This window comes from Camelus dromedarius, chromosome 13 (genome assembly GCF_036321535.1).
Source record: "Camelus dromedarius isolate mCamDro1 chromosome 13, mCamDro1.pat, whole genome shotgun sequence".
Classification (NCBI taxonomy): Eukaryota; Metazoa; Chordata; class Mammalia; order Artiodactyla; family Camelidae; genus Camelus; species Camelus dromedarius.
The window spans coordinates 1,946,540-1,967,356 of NC_087448.1; the positions used below are offsets into that span (position 1 = coordinate 1,946,540).

Below are 20,817 nucleotides of genomic sequence, written 5' to 3' on the forward strand. Positions count from 1 at the left end.
TTGGGGTATAAAAATGTCCAAAACCAACTTTTATTGCGTGGTCGTTACGGAGGATGGCGCAGGCCTAGGAGTACAAGGCGCCGCAGAGCGGGGCGCAGGCTCCGGCGCAGCCCGGGGCGGCAGAGGCAGCGCCGCCGGCTGCGAGGTTTGCGCCCCCGCCTGGCGGGCGCACCCGCGGGAAGGGCTCTGCCCCCACGCGGGTCTTGCCGGGCCCCGTGGTCTGCAGGGACGCCGTGGGAAGCAGCTGGTGTGCGAATCCCAGTGGCTTTTACAGGAAGAAGCACCGTAGGCGCTCCGCGTCAAGGTGTTCGGGAGAAGACGCTGTCGTCAAGCTGGCTTCGAGACCCCTCCCACGAGGCCCTCGTGTGGGAGCAGCGGGCGCGAGTTCGGGAGCCCTTGGGCTGCGTGGCTTTGTCTGTCTACACCACCCCATCAAGTGAGTTAAATAAGTGGGTTATCTGTGGCGGCTGAAAGGGCCGTGAATACACAGGTGCACAGTGGGAGGTTAGCTGCTTAGACCGCCGTGGGGGAGGGGGGCGCGAACGGCGTCGAGCCGGGAGGGGGCGGGGGCGGTAGGGGGCGTGGCCAGGGGCGGGGCGGGGCGGCGCCCGCGGACGGCGAGGCGCGGTTTGGTCTAAGGGCTGGTGCTCAATTCCTTTGGTTACTTTTGTTTTATAAAGGAAGGAAATGAAGGCGATGTTTGGGGCGGCACCTGAGGTAATAAGTTAAGAAGCACCAAGGCGGCCCGGCGGCCGGGCCGGGCTCACAGGTTCTTCATGCACACCTGGCAGCGGCTGACGTGCGTGCGCACCAGCCCCGCCTTGAGCGTGTCGGCGGCCGGCGCGCTCTGGAAGCTGCGCTCGGGGATGGTGCTGAGCCAGAAGCTGTACTTGTTGGCGTAGTAGTGGCAGGTCCCGCGGGCCCCGTTGCACTCGATGAAGGGCGTGGCGCGGAAGTCCTCCAGGCAGCTGCCCGGCGACACCAGCGACTGGCCGCCGCCCTCGTCGCCCGCGGCCGTGTGCTGCGGGAGGTGGGGAAGACAGGCCAGCGCGTTAACGTCTTTTGTTAGAAGGAAAAACACGTTCGACACGTGGGTCAGAGCCTGAGGCTGGAGGAAAACTGAGCACCAAAGACGGCGCCCCTCCTCCGCTCACGGTTACGGGGAGGGTGTGGCTGCTGTGATTAGCATTACTTCCAGCACATTTTAAAATTGGCGTATAGCTGACTGACCGTGTTGTGTGTGTTTCCGGTGTGCAGCACAGTGTCCCAGTTATACATACATGTGTTCTTTCCAGATTCTTTTCCATGACAGGTTACTACAAGATACTGAACAGAGTTCCCTGTGCTGTGCAGTAGGACCTTGTTTATCTGCTTTATATATGGTGATGTGTATCTGCTAATCCCAAACTCCTGATTTATCCCTCCCTCTCCCCTTTCCTCCTTGGTAAGCATGTTTGTTTTCTATGTGAGTCTCTTCCTGTTTTGAAAATAAGTTCGTTTGTGTCATTTATTTTTTATTAAAACAATTTTTTTTGGTTGGGGGAGGTAATTAGGTTTATTTATTGATTGATTTTAATGGAATGACTGGGGCTGGAACCCAGGACCGTGTGGGTGCTAGGCACACGGTCTGCCACTGAGCTGCGCCCTCCCCTCTATTTGTGTCAGGTTTTAGATTCCACATAGAAGTGACATCACATGGTATTTGTCTTTCTCTGTCTGACAACTTCACTAAGTATAATTACCACTATTTTTTATGAAAAACCCTACTTGCTGATTTTTCTACAGTGAATGTTTAACACTCATGTAATAAGTTTAGCTTTGATCAGAAGGTTGTGCAATAAGCAGTAGGCCGCTTGAGACAGCCCCACGGCCGCTGGCTGGAGGCCAGGCCGAGCGTCGGAGGGGGTTTTCTTTGCTGCTTTCAAGTTCTCCTTTCTTTTCACTTCATAAACATGTTAGCTCTTACTAAGGTGCGTGGTGGGGCGGCCTGGGTCTCAGCGCTTATCTAAAGAAAGTGCCAGCTGGCCTGGTCAGGGGTAAGTGGGGTGTCAGGGCCTGTTACCCTAGAGCAGAAACAGCGAGGCCACCGCGGGCCAGGAGCGGAGGTGGCGCCCGCGATGGGGGTGGGCGGGCGCTCAGGCTGACCTTTCCTTCAGACGCACAGCAGAAAACAAAAACCCTCGAGTAGCTTTCTGCTCACAGAATGCGGGAGCCTTTCCCAGCAGAGCTCCTGGTGCCATAAACATGCAGGGAAAAGCAGGTGCGTCTACAAGGGGCGTCTCGGGCCCACTTTGGTCTGACAGAGCTGAGGCCCTGCCGGTGCAAACACACACACGTGCACACCCATGCTCGCCCCACAGGCACGCTGTGCACACACAGCCCTTTTCCAATGTGCTCTTCTCAGCGGACAAGCCTCTGGCTTTGGGACTCAAGCAGCTCATGTCTCTTAAGAGAGTCACCAGGACAGGAGGCCAGCCCTGAGAAGTGGTCCTGGACACTCACAGCCCATGGGAACCTCATCTGAATCGATAAGGAAAAAGTCAACTACTGACTGGCTGGAGACACCAGACCAGCTCCGAGAGGGGTCCCTGAGGTGAGGGGAGCAGACCCCAGGGAGCAGTGGACCAAGGCACATCACATGCAGACAAGACAGTGACCGTCCCACGTGGGCAGTGGCACATTACGGGGTAAGCCAGGCGCTCACTCTCCGCTGGCCAAACCACCGGGCGTCCCCAGGCTCTCACAAGTGAAGCTGTGGGCAGCCCATCGGTCCCACCCCTGGCTCTACAGTGGGGTCAGGGGACTGCGGGTTGTCACCTGCCTTGGGGGGAGGGTGCCAAGGTCCACGCTGACGGGGCTTGGAGGCAGTTACTGAGTTACTTATCCCTTCTCCTGTGACAGGATTTGAGATGCAACTGCTAGTAAAAGCAGGGCTGTGACTGACTTTTTAGATACAGTGTCGTCCCTCCCTTCACGGGGGAGAAGCTCATTTTTATTTTTGAATTTGACGGGGGGACCTAGACAGGGTGGACCGGAGCTTGCTCCTCCGGGACCCAGAGGCAGAGGAGGGTTGCACTGTTTACCTCCTCAAGTCGCCCGACATGCTTAGCTTCCTGAAAAGGAGAGGGCTGCCTGTCCCTGCCCGGAACTTACTATCCTGTTGCTTTGCTTTTTTGCAGCAGTGATACCTTAGTGATGGTCACCCAGCAACACTTCTGGATCTTTTCCTTCCTTTCCTAGAACCCAGGTTTTTTTCCCTGTTGTTTTCACAAGATTAGCAAACATTATATTATATATACACACATATACAATGTTACTAGTATAACTTATGAAATAATTAACATGTTGGGCATCTAGTCAATATAGTCGGGGTTACAACAGTCATAATAAATATAAATGCAATACAAGACCCACCCTCCCCACTGGACTTTGCTTTCTCCCTGCGATGGTAAACAGGAAAACCATAAGGGGTGCAATCACGGTAGTTAAATTTATCCTAATTACAGCTCGTACACAGGCCTGGTGGCAAATTAATGGATACCTTCAGGGCTCAATTAGCAAAGTGCAGGCTGCATTCCAGCTCTCAGTCACCCTCTGGGCCGGGTGCCCTTGTGCACTGCACAACCTGAACGACTGCCCCGACTGTAGTTACAAAGGTCAGGGTGTGGCTAGGGAGAGGAGCTCACTTTCCACCTGGTTCCAGGCTCTGAGGGAAAGCAGACATGCACCACATACCATGAGGAAGGAATAGCCGATCCACAAACTCCGCCATCCAGCCGGGCAGTGGGGGATGGAGACGTCCTGACTGTGGACTGCGATGGCCACGGCCGGGGCCTCGCACACGGAGCAGCGGCTGATGTAGGGCCTGATGTCCTCCTCGGCCACGGGCATCATGGGCAGCGGGGCGGTGGTGGACAGCCAGTAGGACTTGTCGTTGCGGCTGGCGTAGTAGCAGGTGTCGCCGGGGTTGCAGTACAGGAAGGGCATGGTGCTGAAGCGGGCCAGGCAGGAGCCCGCCAGCCCTGCAGACAGAGCGACAGCTCAGCGTGGGGGAAGATGCTCCTCCAGGCCGGGCCAGTGCCAGAGGCCCATGTCAGGGACCCACCCGGGGCCCCCTGGGGGGCTCAGCCATGCACGGGGTGGCGTGGTGGGTGAGTTCCGGTCTTATTCCCTTTTTTGGCATTTTCATTCTGCCCTTCGAGAGGGTCCCACACATACCAGGACCAGGCTGGGCCGGAGGGTGGGGCATCTTTGTGGAATAGCACCCTGGGTGAGGCCCCTGTTGGGGGATCTTAAAGCACCAGCCCCAACAACCTCTGACGGCATCCAAGATGAGGGCCCGGCTCAGGAGAACTCTGGCCATTCCTACCCCCAAATAATTCCACAGGCTTCACCTCAGGGCCAGAGTGAATTATCTCACTGAACTCGGCCCCCTTTCACACCACTGCTTCCAAGCAGAGAGCAGGCCTGTGCTCCGCCCTCAGAGGCCTGCTGGGCGCTGCGGCCGGCCTTGCCCTGTCCCCGCTCTGTTTTAGGTCCTTATTCTTGTTGCTTTGTCCCACTTTTTAAAATAACTTATCACGGAAGGAGAACACCGGGACAGGAAGGTGCCCACTCATTGCGTTCAGCCTGACCGATCTCCCAGCCTCCGGCCCCACCACACACACAGGCACCCTTCCCCAGGCCCCCGCCGTTCATGCGGCTCGCTGCATTTTCTGTGAGCTTCCAGGTTGTTTCAGTTCCTTCTGGCGACCAGGCACACGTGCCACACACCCATCTGGCGGCCGCGGGGCCTGTGGCGGGGCTGGCGGGCGGGCAGTACCTACCCAGGTCCTGGTTGTGGGCTTTCTCCTGGCCTTCGAAGTAGAGTAGGCTGAACCCGCTCCAGAGCTTGCTCATGCCCACGGGGCACATGGGCTCCCGGTCCGTCTGGCTGTGCTTCACCAGGAGGTAGCCGATGCTGACGCTGCGGCCCGGCATGCCGGGCAGGCCGGGGCTCCCGGGGCGGCCTGGCTCCCCTGCGGTGGGGGAGAGAGCGCGCCTGTCAGCTGCCGTGCAGACCCCAGCCAGCTTGCGCGGCTGGCGGGCACAGCGACATTCACCGCCGGGCTCTGCCGGCTCCCCCTGGCCGGGGTCCTGGGGGGGGGAGGGGGGTCTGCCCTGTGGGATGCCCAGTAGCTGGGTTGATGGTGATGCCCCGGGGCAGGGGTTCAGCGGGCTGAGCCGCCCCCAGGGCGCCTGGCTCTGGGTGGGGCTAGAGCATCTGGGAGTCTGAAGGGCCACAGGATCTTGCTCCAGCCCCACTCGGCCTCCTCCACTCCAGGCGGCAGGCCCCCTGCTGGACGCTGCGGGGAGCGGCTGGTGGCACTCTGGCCATTCCCGGGCCTCAAAACCTGCCCCCAGAAACGTCCACCCAGGGGACTGCTGTCCATCCCAGACACAGCAGAACGGCTGATCTGCCCCAACAGGACAACCCTGCAAAGTCCGCCGTCAGCCGTCCTGCTGAGTCCTGCCTGTCTCGTAGGATGTCCTGTCCACCCTGGGCCGTCTTGGTCCCCTGGCCTGGATGACCGACCCCCTTCAGGCTGCACGTGAAACACTGTCCTGGCCGCGGGTCAGGGCCTCAGGGGGCAGTAGATTGTGCTTCCTGTGATCTGGACGCTGGCGGTGCAGCCTGTGTTTGCCAGCACAGGGCTCACACCAGCACAGGTGGGTGACAACACATCTCAAGACTTTTTTTTTTTGCATGAATTGCTGTTATTTCTGGCCTAACCCACTCTGCACACATGCCAGTAATTTTGAGAAATCAGTAATATAAGACCTGGCAGTGGCTCCTGGTCGTGTACTGGATTCTTGCAGCTCACTGTTCCTGGCCTTCAGGATTATTTTTCAAGGGAGGGACTGGAGACTGAACTCAGGACCTTGTGCATGCTAAGCACACGCTCTACCACTGAGCTATCCTCACCCACCTCAGCCTTCAGGACCTTTAGGAACCTTGTCTCCTGACATATGTTGATTGCTTCCTGATCTGAGGCACCTTGCAGGTGTCTCAGGGGAAGGAAGGAAGCTGGCCTGTCTGGGGCACTCGGTGCCAGCTGCAGGTGTCAGGGGCGGACGCAGGTATACTGAGCTGCAGCGGGCCCCACGAGCTGGGCTGGGGAAGCAGAGCCGGGTGGGGCAGCCCCTCCTCTCTGCTCATCTCGGGCTCCCCGCTCCCCTCCCGCACACCCGGTCCTCGTCTCAGACCCACAGCGGGATCTGGAGGAACTCCCTGCCCTCTGCCCCCTTTCCTTGCCCGTCACTCACCTTCCTGGCCAATGGGCCCCTGCTGCCCCATGGGCCCCTGGTCTCCTCGGAATCCGGGAACGGCCGACACACCGCCTCTTCCCTGGGGCCCGGCCTTCCCCGGAGCCCCACGGAAACCTGCACGGTGGCCACGAGACACGCGTGAGCCCCGGGAGAGGGGCAGGCTCGCACCGCTGGGGCTCGGCGGTGCTTCTCAGCAGGAGAACAAAAGTGAAAACAAGGCAAATAGGAGAGGACCCCTCCCCCGGCGGCACCACACTGGGGCTCCTACCTGGCTCTCCCGGGGGGCCCTGGGGCCCCATCTCCCCCGGAGCCCCCGGCAGGCCTCTCCTTCCCTGCGGACCCACTGGCCCCCGCTGGACGGCAATCTTCTGGGGGATTCCTGCAATCCCTGGGGCCCCCACAGCGCCAGGGGAACCTGGAGAGGGAGGAGAGAGGGCGGCGGCGCCTGAGAGCCACACTCCCTCCTGCTCTGGCCTCTTCTCCGTGCTGCTCTCGTTGAACTACTCCTGGGGCTCCCTGAACCACCACTCTCCGGAGATGGGGCGGCGGGTAGCCCACCCGAGAGTCGCTCAGAGCCTTCCCTTCCAACAGTCGCTGTCCCCACCAGGCCCCCGTGGCCCCAGACGTGTCCCCTCTGAGACAGCCACTTACCTGGGCGTCCTCGGTCTCCTTTGGGTCCCTTGGGGCCTCGGTCACCCACACTCCCGGTGGCGCCTATGTTTCCCATGAATCCCTGCTCACCTCTGGGCCCTTCAGGACAAGCAGCACACTGAGGACACGCAGGGCTGGGCAGGGGCTCCGGCCACCTCGGCCCAAAGCCACCAGCCTCCCCGAGAGAAGGAGCCTCCCCAGGGGCCCTGACCATTACCTTTTCCTCCGGGGAGTCCGGACACACCAGGCCGGCCCTGGGGCCCGGGGTCCCCGCCCCAGCCTTTGGGCCCTGCGTTTCCGGGGGTTCCTGTGTTCCCCTCTTCTCCTTTGCTTCCAGGAAGAGCGGCAGGACCCGGTGGCCCGGGGGGGCCTCGGTAACCTGTGGGCACAAGTCCAGGACAGGAGAGTGTATAGGGAGGAGGTGTGGTCATGGCCACGAGGCTGGATGCAAAGTCACCCGTGTAAGGGACGGGCTTTGGCAAGCTCAGAACACTGGGCAACTTTGTCTTTTATTGTGTAGAATAGAGATAACATAAAATTGACCATTTTCACCACTTTCAAGTGTACAGTTCAGTAGCACTAGATACATTCACACTGCTGTGCGACCATCCCCACCATCTTTCTCTGAACGATTTCATCTTCCCAACTGAAGCTCTGTGCCCATTGAACACTACCTCCCCCTGACCCCGCCCCCAGCTCTGGCCCCCACCATCCTGCTCTCTGTCCCTGTGAGTCTGACTCCTCTAGGCTCCTCCTATCAAGGAATCAGGCAGGATTTGTCCCTGTGTGTCTGGCGTATTTCATGCCGCATCCTGTCCTCTGGGGGAAACAAAGTGTGCCATCCCTAAAGCAATCAGGCATGACGGCTCCTGTCCCCCGAGAGCCCCGCACACAGCAGTGTGAGCCCTGCTCACCTTCCAGGCCAAATATCCCGGGCGCTCCTGTGTCCCCCGGTGACCCAGAGATGTTGGAAGGGGGCGTGATGCCTGGAAATCCCTGAAGTCCTGGACTCCCAACTGGGCCTCGTTCCCCTTTCAGGGAAGAAGAAGTTGTTTATTATCAGCACTCGACCTTCTGCCTACGGTTTCCTCTCCATGTCCCAGAACAACCAAGGAGGGCGGGGATGGAAGGTGGCCACTGCAGGCTCTCAGGGTGGGGCCCGGGAGGCGGGGCTACGCGGTCCCAACGAGGCACGGGGGGTGGGTATCAGCTGTCAGAAAACAAACTCTGGGCTCTCAGGGTGGCTGGATGACCCCTTGGCACTGTGAACGCATGCTGCTCCCAGGTGTTGGTTACCTTTAATCTAGGGGTATTCCCCCCAGTTTGCTGGAGCAGTTTGCTGGCGGATAGTGGGGGCTGGGCTGGGGGTGGGAAGTGGGCCTCATTCTCAGCAGCCGAGACCACCCCTCCCTGGTTTGTTCCCGCCATGCTCCAGGACCGTCACGCGGGCTGAACTCAGGGGCTATGCGGGTGCATTTATTCCTTTATCCAACGCGCCCAGCTCTGATATGGAAGGGCACTGTGCCAGGTGCCCTGGGGGCCACCGAGGGGACAGAACGCGATATTCTCTTTCCTACAAGGAGGTGGTCAGTAGCTAACCCCGATGTTTAAGATCCACGTTACGGAGAAGTGTAAACGACGGAAGACCAGCCGAGAGGTCTGCAACAAGCAGTTCTCCCCAGCAGAGCCGGCGCCTGCACCTGCTCCCGCCTCTCCTCTCTCAGACGCACGGACTCTGTGGTTGCATGTGCCGGTGCTGGGGTGTCGGCCTCACCTGGGGTGCCACGCTCCCCTTTCTGGCCCGGGGCGCCAGCAGGGCCTGGAAGGGCGTTGGCCTCTCCTGAGTCACCCCTGTCCCCCGCAGGACCTGGGAAGCCGGGGTCTCCGTAGGCGTCCGCACCTGTGGCAGGGTTAACACAGGCAGTGCCTTCAGCCTGAGGGGTTGGCCGTCAGGAGCGGAAGGACAGTGACGCTCTCCAGGGAGACTCAAACAGAGAGCCAGGCAGCAGCCGAGCTGTCAGCTTTCTACGTGGGCTCAGGGCCCCAGAATCTGCCACTCGGAAGGGATCCTGGAGTTTGTAGCTGAATCCCCTCGCTTTACAGAGGAGGGCACTGCAGTGCCCCCAGGAAAGGCCCGTATTCCCAAACGCTGACGGTCCTGGAGCTGGGACCTGCTGAGGGTTCTGGGCTCCTGGCTGGGGCCCCAATGGGCAGGCTCGAGTTAGGGCTAAGAGGGAAATGCTATTTAAAACCTGCTCTGCTCACACATCAGGTGCGCAGAGCAGTTGGTGGCCAGAGACAGCAGCGTCACTTGACCATTTAGAACTACAGTGATTTTTTTCTTTTAAGTGTATTAAAAAAAAAGTGTTATTTTAAATGTCTCCACAGAACATGAATAACATTCATAATTTGAAAAGAAAACAGTAAAACCTGTCTTTTAAAAAAAGACATATTAATGATAAGCCCAAGAAATATGAGTCCAATCAATAAATTTTAAAAAAAGAATGAAAAGACAGGGCGCTAAGATTTAAGATGAAAGGAACTCATTTAAAATAAAGAAGTTTCAGAGAAGCCACTGAGGTTTCCAGACACGCCATGGCAGCTTCCTGGAGGGCACGAGGGTAACGGGTGGTGGTGGGGGCCTTCTGCAGACAGGGGATTTCATCCCCTTGAGGAACAGATTGACACGCAGTGGTCCTCGGAGATCCCAGAAGGGGCTGATGGTGGGTTTTGGAAACAATGGGCTTTGTATTCTCTTTAGGGGAAAAAAAAGTGCGAGAATAGTTTCTAAGAGCAACTGCTAATGGCTTCTTCAAGGCGTCCGTTTCCTCTCCTTATAGAACAAAACCCCCGTCTACCATTGCTGTGAACCAAACTATCTTTTCCAAAACCATGTATTGTTGCCCTGATCCCCAGGGTGGTGGAGTCTGGAGGTGGGTCTTTGGGAGATGACTGGGGTCAAGGAAGGCCATGAGGGTGGGGCCCCTGTGATGAGATTGGTGTTCTCGTAAGAAGAGACACCGGACAGCTTGTTCTCATCTCTACCGGGTGAGGACGTGGCAAGAAGCCAGGAAGAGGGTCCTCACCCCAAGTGCACCGCACTGGCACCCGATCCCACACTTCCAGCCTCCGAGCTGTGAGAAGTCACTGCCTGTCGTTTAAGCCCCTTGGGAAGGGCCTGAGTCCCTGTGGCTTCGGATGGTCACACAACCCTGGGGGAGCCCCTCCCCTCCTCCAAGTCCAGCCCCGCCCACCCTGCCCCTCCCCCTCTGCCAGCACCGCCTCGTGGCCTGGTACCTGGGGATCCTGGAAAGCCTTTGGTGCCTGGCAGGCCGTGTAATCCGCTGATGCCTCGGATGCCGGGCAGACCTGCGGGGGTTCCTCACGGTTATTTTAGGGGACAGCAGAGAGGGACACCTGACATAATCAGACGCTTCTGTCTCTGGGATACACTTGCCCACCCAGTGGGTTCAAAAGCCAGGCAGTGAGGAAACAGTTCAGCAAATACCGTGACATGTAAACCAGTCACTTCAGTGTCACCCAGGAGAACCGCCAGCTTAAACCTGCTGTCATAGAACCCTGTTACAGACTTGTTACAGCCAGAAGGGGACTGGCCGGGCTGTGCATTTCTCTTCCCGACACATGAGTCACTGAATGTATTTGGTTTGTGAAAATGGAGCTTGGAACCAACAGCCTGGTGCTATTTCCACGCCCCCTGGATTTCTGAGATCGCCTTTTCTAAAGTAGGACACGGAAACCGGCGGCATCTCTTCCTGTGATGTGGGCGGTGAGTGTGGATGTGGGGTGGGCCTACCCCTTTAACTCTGGGCAGGAGAGCAGCTGGGGGCCTGTCCCCTGAACTGACCCCTGTCCAGGCCAAGCCCAGTAACCCCCAGGACCCCCGAGGGCTCCACCAGACCTCACTCAGCAGGGACCCTCACATCCATCCCTCTGTCTTGGCTCTGCACTGCCTGCATGCTGACCGACAGTGGCTCTAAGGCCTCTTGGCAGGTTTTTGTTAATCATTTCGGGGAGTAAACACTTCTTTGTGGGTTTGCTTTGTGTCCGCAGAGGGGCAATGGTTTTACCTGGTAAGCCTGGAGTCCCTGGCCAGCCGTAGTCTCCCTTGGCGCCTGGCACTCCGGCCCGGCCTGGCTCTCCCTGAGGCCCCTGCAGCCCTGTCAGTCCTGGGAAGCCTGGGGACAAACACATCCTTAAGGGGACATAGGAACCCTGAGGTCTCTTGGCCTCCAGTTCAGGTCCCGCTTGGGAGAGGAGCTTCGCAGGGAAAGGGCCAGTTTCCCTTCCAGCCGGGAATGCCCTGCCCATAGCCTTGGACCCCCACACTCAAGTCCCGTGGGGTCAGTGCAGCCTGGCCAAACAGACAGCCTTTGTGTTCGAATTCTCATCCTGTTGTCCAAATAGAAGTCTGGGAGAGCCCCGAGACCCTGGAGGGTCAGCCTCTCTGCGCTCACAGATCCTGGACGGAGGGCAGAACAGCAGCCAGAAAAAAAGCACCAAGAGAGTTCACCCATTTAAGTCGGGTCCCCCATGAATTTCTGCAGCTCAAGTGCACGAAGGGCGCCGGGCAAGAGCTGAGTCTGGGCGTTTACAGGGAGACAGGTGTGGCCGCACGGACCCAGTCGTCCGGTTGGGTGTTGGTCCCCGGGCTGAGCGGGGTAGAAGGATGGGTGGGAGGAAGCTTCCTAGGGTGACCACGGGTGACCCGCAGACTGGCAGAACCGGCCGCCCCTGTTCTGGGCCCCTGGAGTTTGGGGTTCGGCCGTGCCCAGCCCCATGGGGCGCTGCGCCGTCCAGCTGGCCCAGTAAGGCCACGTGACGGCGGCCTTTTACCTGTTTGCCCTTTGAGTCCGGGAGGGCCTTGGACTCCTGTCAGGCCTGTGATCCCGGGAAAGCCGACGTCACCCTCTGTTCCTTTCTGTCCGAAGAATCCCTTCAGACCTGGAACCATGGAAGCGCTGCTTGAACACCACGGCCACCGCATCACTGGGGCCCGCGGTCCCGGGGACACCAGCTGGGACGCTGGCTTCCCTCTGGTGCCCCTGCGGTGCGTGGGGCGGAGGGCCAGACGTGCTCCTCCCTCTGCTATTTTTTCATTGAGGTACAGCTGATGTACAATGTCGTGTTGGTTTCAGGCGTACAGCATGGCGGGTTAGTCCTACGTGTGTACACATTCTTTTTCAGATTCCTTTCCGTTACAGTTTATTACAAAGTGTTGAATGTAGCTGCCTGTGCTGCACGGTAGGTCCTTGTTGTTCACCTGTTATGTATGGTGGTGTGTATCTGCTAACCCCAGACTCCTAATTTATCCCTCCTCCTGCCTCTTTCCTCTTTGGTCATCTTGTTTGTTGTCCATGTCTGTGAGTCTACTTCTGTTTTGTAAATAAGTCCATTTGTGTCATTTTTAAAGATTCCACATATAAGGGCTATCATACGGTATTTGACCTTCTCTGTCTTACTTCACTTAGTGTGATCATCTCTAGGTCCATCCACGCTGCTGCACGTGGCATTATTTCACCCTTTTTTATGGCTGAGTATCGACTAATTTTTTACCTAGTTCCCCACTCTGAGCTGGTGGTCAGCAGCCTCCAAGCTACACCCAGGGGCCCAACGTCCTGGTATCACTCCCTCGTGCAGCCCCCTCTCCCACTGCACTGCGCTGACTTGAATGACCACCAGGACACCGTGGACATGGCAGTGTGTCACCTTGCACCCAGGTCACAAAATTCATCACTGCCATCACTCTGTCCTGCTCTGGAGGAAGCCAGCTGCTGCGTCGTGAGGACACTCAGCAGCCTAGGGGGAGGTTTGTGTGGGGAGGGGCTGAGACCTCCCACCAGAGCCTTCCTGGAAGCAGATGGTCCAGCCCAGTCCAGCCTTCAGATGACGCTGCCAATGACATGGCCGGAATCTCACAAGAACTACCTGTCTCCTGAATTCCTGGCCTGAGAAACCATAAGGTAACACCAGCTCTGGATGCTCTGAGCCACCACATTTTGGATTTGACTTGGTTAGCAGCGATACATCACTGATCTGAGCTCTCATCTGAGTGGTTCCCAATGTGTGCTGTGCCGGGGAAATCTGGGGAGTTGGTCGAATGTGAGATGTTTGAGTCTTCCTGATGTGGTATATATACACACAATGGACTACTACTGAGCCATAAAAAAGAATGAAATAATGTCATTTGTGGCAACATGGATGAATCTAGAGATGATCATACTAAGTGAAGTAAGTCAGACAGAGAAAGACAAATATCATATGACATCGCTTGTATGTGGAATCTAAAAAAAAAGATACAAATTTTATTTACAGATCAGAAATAGACTCATGGACATAGAAAACTGTGGTTACCAGTGAAGAAAGTCGGGGAGACTAGCTTAGGAGTTTGGGATTAACAGGTACACACTACCGTATATAAAATAGATAAACAACAAGGACCTACTGTAGAGCACAGGGAACTATATTCAATTTCTTGTAATAACCTATAATGAAAAAGAATCTGAAAAAAAAGTATGTATACGTATAACTGAATTGCTTTGCTGTACACCTGAAACTAATGTTGTAAACCGACTACACTTCAATAAAAAATAAGAATAAAAAAAGCCCAGAGTCTCCCTTGCACGCTGGGCTTGGAGACCTCAGCCCGTCCCTCCAAGTCCGCCCGCGGGCTTGCTGACTAACGGTGTGGCTGGCAAGCCGGCGCACGAGTGCCGACACCGAGGGGTCAGGGCTGTGGAAGGTGAAGGGGGTCGGGGAGAGACTTGGGTACCTGGTGCTCCAGCGATGCCCCGTTCTCCCTTCAGACCCGGGCTTCCTGGTAAGTCGATGCTGTCTCCAATGTCACCTGTTAGGTGCAAGAAAGGTGACTGAGGGCGGGCCTTCCTGGGCTAGTGCTGCAGCTTCCGTTGGGCTGTGCTCCCGGTAAGTTTGCTTCAAATTATTACCCAGCATCCGTGGGTCTCGCGTCACCACCCTGCCCAGAACGCTCTCTGGACCACGCGTGCCCCGTTTTCACTGTCTGAGCAACACTCACCGAAATCACCGGTGCGGCCAGTCTCTCCGTAAAGGCCAGCTCTCCCCGGAACTCCCTTGTCACCCTAGAGCGAAGTCAGACATGACGCCACCTTACGCCGCCGTTCGTGACATTTGTAATTCCGCAGGGTTAGCACACGCGGCTGTTGTGCTAAACCCAACGCTCAAGGTCTGTGATGCCATCATTTTCTAGAAAAGTCCTAAGTTTTTGGTGTGAGACAGTGGCTGGTTTGGGTACCTGGTCTTATTTAATTGTTAAGTAGTAAAAATGATGCAAGCTTGGTGGCTTTCCTGACATTAGCAACATCAGTGACGCAGATGCTGGCCGTGATGGTGGTGGTAGCAGCCGCGGCTGACTGAGCCCTGCCTCCCGCCAGGCTCGCCAGGTACATGTGCTGGGGACCATCTCCAGAGCCCATTTCGGGTGGGTGCTATGAAATCCCGTTTGAGAGATGAGGACATGCAGGCACAGAGAGGTTCAGTAATTTGCTCAAGGCCGCTCAGCTCGTAAGTGGCAGAACTGGGGGATCGACTTGGGCTGCGATTCCAGAATGTGCTCTCTGTGTTACATGGTGGGGCACCTCTGTCCATGGAGAGAGAGAGACTTTTCCAAAATGGTGTGGGGGGCTGATAACTGACTGGGATGATGCGTGGGTGGTTCTGTGACTTAGAAGCCATGGCTTTCCTCTGCAAAGGGCTTCCTCCTCGGAGGGAGGGTGGGAGGGAGTTCTGGGCCGCCTGGACCCCCCAACTCTCCACGTTAGCACCAACCTGGGGTGGCAGCCCCCCAGCATCCATGCCATTACCCCTCCTAGCACAGCTTAACTCTAATCTCTGAATCACGATGGAAGCTCCGTTGTGCGGGAGGCGTGGGGAGGGTGAGTCAGAACCCGCGTCCTTGCTTAGACAACCACCTGCTCTTCCCTCTCGAAGCTCGCTCGGCAGGGGCATAACTTACATACAGCGTGGTGCACTCATCTTGAATGCGTGGTTAATTTTTACTCGCATGCCACCCAGAGAAAGATGCTGGACGTTTCAGCACTCTAGAAAGTTCCTTTGTGCCCCTCCCGAGTTAACCACCCTGCCTAAGGCAGCCACTCTGCTGATCACCTCTATCCAATGGTCTCGTCAGCTCTTCAGTGTCGCAAAGTGCAGTCACGCGCACTTCCTGTTTGTGGTTCATTTTGCTCAACACAAAGCCTGTGAGACTCACTCGGGCTGCCGCGTTTATCAGTAACTCCCTCTTTGCTGCTGCGGACTGGCCCCGGCCTGGATCGACCATGCTTGTTTACTTTCTCCTGTGCATGGGCATGTGGGCTCTGTCCCAGAGTTTGGCTGTTGTCAAAAAAGCTTCCGCGAAGCTTGTTTGTGTCCTTCGGCAGACATGTGCATCTTTCTTTTTTCAGTGACCTGACTAGCTGCACAGACTGGCTATGAGGTCCCACAGGCTAGAGACTGGAGGAGTGAGGGAAGGGAGACCCCTGAAGAGTTCCGAGGGCACCGTGTGCACAGGTGGGCTGGGCAGAGGCCAGGCCGGGGCCTGTGGCTAAGGTTCACTGACCTGCCCAGGACGTGCTGTCGTGCCGTGAGCGCCACAGCACGTCGGGCGCCACGGCCGAGGACCACGAGTGCGTACGTGATACCTTCAGATGGAAGAGGGTAAGGAGAACTCCGTGAACAGCAGGGATGGAGAGCCACTCTGTGCATGTTACCTGCACACCTCCACTGCACTCAAAATCTCCCCGCATCGCACAGACAGGACAGGGGCGCGGAGCGAAGAGGGCCCCACCCGGGGGCCAGGTGCCCCGCTGTCACCATGACAACGTAGCAAGTGCTCAAAGCTGCGTCTTGAGTGAAGAAAGGAGAACACCCAGGCCGGATGCCCTGCCCGTGGTGCCTCAGCGTCAGGGCCTCAGTCTCCAGCAGCTGTGGGGACAGGACTTACCCTGCTGCCCGTGAACCCCGGAAACCCTGAGATTCCGGGGGGGCCGGGCACGCCGGGGAATCCTGGTGACCCAGGCACGCCGGGGACTCCGGTGTCTCCTTTGACTCCTTTGATGTAGCCTGGTTTCCCCGGCAACCCAGGGGCTCCTGACAGCCCGGGGATCCCCGGCATTCCTGGTACGCCTGCAGGAAGGCCGAGTGTGAAGCTCTGGGGGAACCCTGCTCTTCCCCCCCAGGCCCCGGAGCTGCAGGCTTCAAACAGGAAAGCCAGGCTGCCCAGGGGCAGACATCAGGGTGTCGGGAGGGCTGCAGTCCGGGAGGCTGGCATGAGTGCAGGGGCGTCTCTGCTGCTCCCTCAGACTGCGGGGGGGGGGAGGGGGGGACCCCAGGCCCGACAGCTCTGAGGTCAGGCAGGGCCTCACCTTTCAAGCCCAGGTACCCTTTCAGTCCCATGGGGCCTTCATCTCCTTTCTCTCCTTTAATGTCTTTCATTCCCGGCTGTATGATGGGAGGTGGTCCTGGGGGGCCAGGGTCCCCACGGCTGCCTGGGAGGGAACAGAATGCAGTCATTCCCTTGACCTCTGGACCAGGTAGAAAAATCCAGGTGGAGAGGCCTCTTGGCCACTGCTGCCCTCCAAGCCCCAGTTCTGAGGGGCTGGATCATGGGCGGCACGGCTCCCCTGATGCTGCGAGCTGGGGATGGTGCTCCGAGAGCCCAAGGGGATGGAAACATCCGTCTTCTCCCCGGCCCTTCCCTAGGCGAGGGTGTGGGGACACAGGGCTTCTCGGACAGAGGGGCCTGCTCCCCAACCACTACTGACCTCAGGACACTTCCATCACCCCAAGAGAACCCTGTGCCTGTCAGCAGTTACCCCTACCATCCCCCTCCAGGAGCAGAAACCACTCGCCCACTTCCTGCCTCTGTAGATCGGCTTATTCTGGACACTTTGTACAGACAGAGGCAGACAACAGATGGCCTACTGTTTTCAAGTGTCATCCCCGTCATAGCATGTGTCTGAACCCACCTCTTTTACACTGATGAGTAATATTCCCTCACATGGCTATGCTGTGTTTCACTTGTCCATCATAGGTGTTTCTATTTTTGACTATTACGAATCATGCTGCTATGAAACCCATGTAAGGGGTTTTGCATGGACATGTGTGTTTTCAGTTCTCTCAGGTGCACACGTAGGAGCAGATCTGCTGGGCAACCCTGAGTTTACCTTTCTAAGGAACTGCCAACCTGTTCCAGCCCGGCCACACTATTCTACATTCCCAGCGGCAGGCCTGAGGGTGTCCTTGTCTCTGCATCGCCATGGACATGCGTTATGAGTGGTTCAAGTTTTTAGAGACCACGGAGATACTTTCAGAACAAAGGTGTCTGAACTGACATCATGAAAATGTGACTTGAAGGTAACACCCTTCCTGATCAGGAGCCTCCCATGTTGGGGGGTGGGACTCCCGCCCAGGCCAGGGCTCGAACCAGCCTCTCTTCCGGGGGTCACGATCACTTTGCAGGAGGGTGTCTGTCCTCCCGATGACCTGTACCTCCTTTGTCCATCAGCGCTCTGGTCCTGCAGAATTTACCCTCTGCTTTTCACCTGGCCTCACCTCCTGGAGCTCACACGGAGCCCTCGCTGGGGCACGTGGCTCTGTGACCCTTTCGGATCTCAGTGCTGCATCATTTTTGTTCTCAAAGGTTCCCCTCGGTTAGGGTCACTGCCTCAGTGCACGGCCAATGTGCGGAGGCTGGGATGCAGCCCTCTGGTTTAGCTTGTTTCTTCTGTAATCGTATGTGTGTCTGGGTTCCTGGGATACTGTTCCGAGCAGCATCAGGCCCCCAGGGAAGTCAGCCTCCACCCTGCCGAGACGTGACGTACCTTTCACGCCCGGCTCGCCAGCCAGGCCCTTCAGCCCTGGAATTCCAAAAAATCCGGCCTCTCCTTTGCTCCCCGGGAGCCCGGGTCTCCCCTTGAGCCCGAGCATGCCTTGGAAACCGTCCATCCCGGGTGAACCTCTACCGCCTTCAGAGGGATGGAGAAAAGTGTGGGGTCAGGCGTGCACAAACCAAGCTGCCATAGCCCCACTTTGTGGCTGGTGTGAGAAGACGCCAAGAAGCTTAACCTAAAGATGGTTTCCGGGACAGCGATTCCTAACGGGCTGGTCAGCCTGTCTGCCGTCTGGCTGTTGGAAACAGAATGCAGGGCCCATGCGGGCGGAGAGACACGAGGAAACCAGACGTCCCCGGGTTCTGTGGTCTTTCCACCAGGCTGGGGAGGGGCACCGGGAGCTAATGGGGTGCTGACCCTGCACCCCGCGTGGAAATCTGGCAAAGGGCCCCAGAAGAGCAGAGCACGGCATCTCCAGCCAGTCCAGAGGTGGAGGGCCCCGCGCCGGTCAGGCTGGCCTCGTCTGTGAGCAGGTAAACCTGTGCTGGACCAGCCAGCCTCCGGAGCTGACTCCCATCTCCTGGAGCCCGTCCCCGGATTCCCCCCCACAGACAGTGAGTCCTGCTCCTCAGACAGTCTCTCTCTTGTGGTCAGCTAATAAACTGGCCTTTTGGGGCACAGCGGTCAGAGCCAGCCTGGGCAGCGTCAGCATGTCCCAGGGCCTGTGACACCTCCCTCTGGGCCACCCCACTGCACCCCACAGGGAAATTCCAGGGTCCTGCTCTGTAGTCACCTTTTGGTCCCGGGGCACCAGGCATTCCGGCCATTCCTTTAAATCCAGGGTTTCCAGGATGACCCGTCTGGCCCAGCAGACCAGGGGTACCTCTATCACCGGGTTCACCCTTCATGCCCACAGGGCCAGGGAAGCCTGTGTCCCCTGGGTCCCCTCTGTCTCCAGGCAGACCTGCCAATAAGGGAAGGAAAATAAGACAGGATGAACAAACCAGCCAGAGACAGCGCCTCTGACGGTACTTTACAGACACTGATCATAACAGCTTTTAAGAAAAACCTCTTAGAGGGACAATGGAAAGTGTGACTGCAGAGGTGAGTTTTAACGGTGTGAGCAGAGCATGCGGAAGACCCACAGGGCTGCCCTTTCTGAAGAGGTCTGTCCTCGAAAGCCGGAAGCCAGCCTGTGGGACTCAAGTCCAACAGCCTTTCTCCGCTCAGGCCCTCGTGCCTTGGAACCCCAGGCGCATGGCTATGGCGCTGGGATGGCTGAGGCCCCACGCGGATGCCCGCCCTCCTGACACCGCTGGCTCTGGGAACTAAGTTCTGGAGGAGTTGCGCACCTGCGCATTACCCATTAGGGCATCCACAGCTGGCCTCCCTGCAAAGCTCCAGCCTTCTCCCCGCCCCAGTTCAAACCTCTCAGTGGCCTCCTCGCCTTCTGAATACTGGCCCCACCTCCCCCCAGCCAGTTTCCTCAGGCTGTTCCTCTAGGAAGGACCTCATTCCAGTCCTGCCCATTGTCCACACCTGGCTTCCCTCATCTGCTCCTCCCAAGACTGTCCTAGCCTGCCCAGCTACCCTGCCCTCTGAAACATGGGGCCCCGTGGTCCGGTCACTCTGCTGCTTGCCCCAGCCAAACACAAGCCTTTACACGGGTCATTCTGTCCCCACCCGAACCGTGGGCGCCATCAGGGCAGGGCTTTGGCGCAGGTCTATACACACCACATGACACTGCGTTCACCTGATGCTCCGCGCCCAGGAACAGGCAAGGCCTTGAGCGCTGACCCAGAAGGCCCCAACCTCCTGCCCGGGGTTCCCGTTACTGTAAACCCGTGGGTAGCACGTTGCCTGGGGATCTGGTGCCACCACAGCTGAGGCCACTCCTGGGTGAGCGTCTGGCTTACGTCTGATCTACGTGCGGCACGGTGCTCCCTAGTGTGAACTGGCTATGGTCCCGGACAAAGCTGTCACCTGCTCACGGCAAAGGAGAGCCCAGGGTCCCCTGGACGGTGCCTGATGGACAGCTGGACCCCTGACGTCCTCCCTGCAAGGGCTCCAGCGAGCCAGCACCCACCGTGTCGTCCCCGTGCTTCCTGTCCCCCCCCCAGCCCCACCCCACCTCGCCCCATGGGTTTCCTGAAGGAGGCGTCCTCTTTTCTTCCCCACATCTTCCAGTTTCAGGGAACAATGCCACCTCTTCAAAGCAGAGCAGGTTTCTGAGCTTTTACAGCGGGAATCTCTCCTTTTTCCTAACGAAATCTTAGCTAGGCGCCCAGCACATACAGCAGGAGCGAAGCACCGGCGGCGCCTCCGAAGCCTGAACTCGCCTCGTTTGCTGAGGTACATGTCTTGTCTCTGGAACCTGTCAGGACGTGAGCTGTGTCCCTGCCGAGTGCACATGCTGACACCCCCAGCCCAGGACCTCGTGGTGTGACTGCACCTGGAGCTGGGCCTTGAAAGAGGGCCTCAAGCTCATTAAGCAAGGTCATGAGAGTGGGTCCTGACCCAGCGGGACAGGGGTCTTTATAAGAAGAGGAGATCAGGATGCAGACACACACAGAGGAACGGCCACGCGAGGACACGGAGGAGACTGCCATCTCACGACGAGGAGAGAGGCCTCAGGAGAACCAGCCCTGCCCACACCTTGATGTGTCGAGAGTAAGTTTCTGCTGTTTAAGCCACGCCGTGTGTGGTGTGTCCAGAAGCCCTGCGGCCCTTGGAGCACAGCAGAGAGCCCTCCAGTGGGGTGGGTCCTTACCTCCGAAGCCAGGGGTGCCCGGCGGCCCCAAGGGCCCTTCCCGGCCAGGAGCTCCTGGGAAGCCATGCTGTCCTGGCGGCCCGGGCAGGCCCGGCTGGCCCGACGGTCCTGGGAAGCCTGGCTGACCCTTCAGGCCCGGCATCCCCGGCATCCCCTGGCTCCCTGCAGGAATCGAGACGAGAGCCGTGAGGCCCACCCCGC

At 58.0% G+C, this 20,817-nt stretch overlaps 1 protein-coding gene across 1 annotated transcript in view; it reads right to left on the reverse strand.

Annotated features, from left to right (window-relative positions):
* The window catches only part of COL4A2 (collagen type IV alpha 2 chain), a 162,030-nt gene continuing 141,213 nt past the window's right edge, over positions 1–20,817 (reverse strand). Inside the window, exons 30-48 of the mRNA XM_031466312.2 lie at positions 20,617–20,778; positions 18,640–18,810; positions 17,838–17,981; positions 16,380–16,502; positions 15,959–16,140; positions 14,015–14,078; positions 13,751–13,825; positions 11,815–11,922; positions 11,049–11,156; positions 10,258–10,329; positions 8,735–8,860; positions 7,875–7,991; positions 7,178–7,339; positions 6,961–7,059; positions 6,578–6,724; positions 6,307–6,423; positions 4,827–5,018; positions 3,736–4,022; positions 1–1,021 (exon numbers count right to left, since the gene is read on the reverse strand). Of these exons, the coding sequence (XP_031322172.2) occupies positions 764–1,021; positions 3,736–4,022; positions 4,827–5,018; positions 6,307–6,423; positions 6,578–6,724; positions 6,961–7,059; positions 7,178–7,339; positions 7,875–7,991; positions 8,735–8,860; positions 10,258–10,329; positions 11,049–11,156; positions 11,815–11,922; positions 13,751–13,825; positions 14,015–14,078; positions 15,959–16,140; positions 16,380–16,502; positions 17,838–17,981; positions 18,640–18,810; positions 20,617–20,778 (2,714 nt within the window). The 3' untranslated portion in view covers positions 1–763. The remainder of the gene's footprint in view (positions 1,022–3,735; positions 4,023–4,826; positions 5,019–6,306; positions 6,424–6,577; positions 6,725–6,960; positions 7,060–7,177; positions 7,340–7,874; positions 7,992–8,734; positions 8,861–10,257; positions 10,330–11,048; positions 11,157–11,814; positions 11,923–13,750; positions 13,826–14,014; positions 14,079–15,958; positions 16,141–16,379; positions 16,503–17,837; positions 17,982–18,639; positions 18,811–20,616; positions 20,779–20,817) is intronic.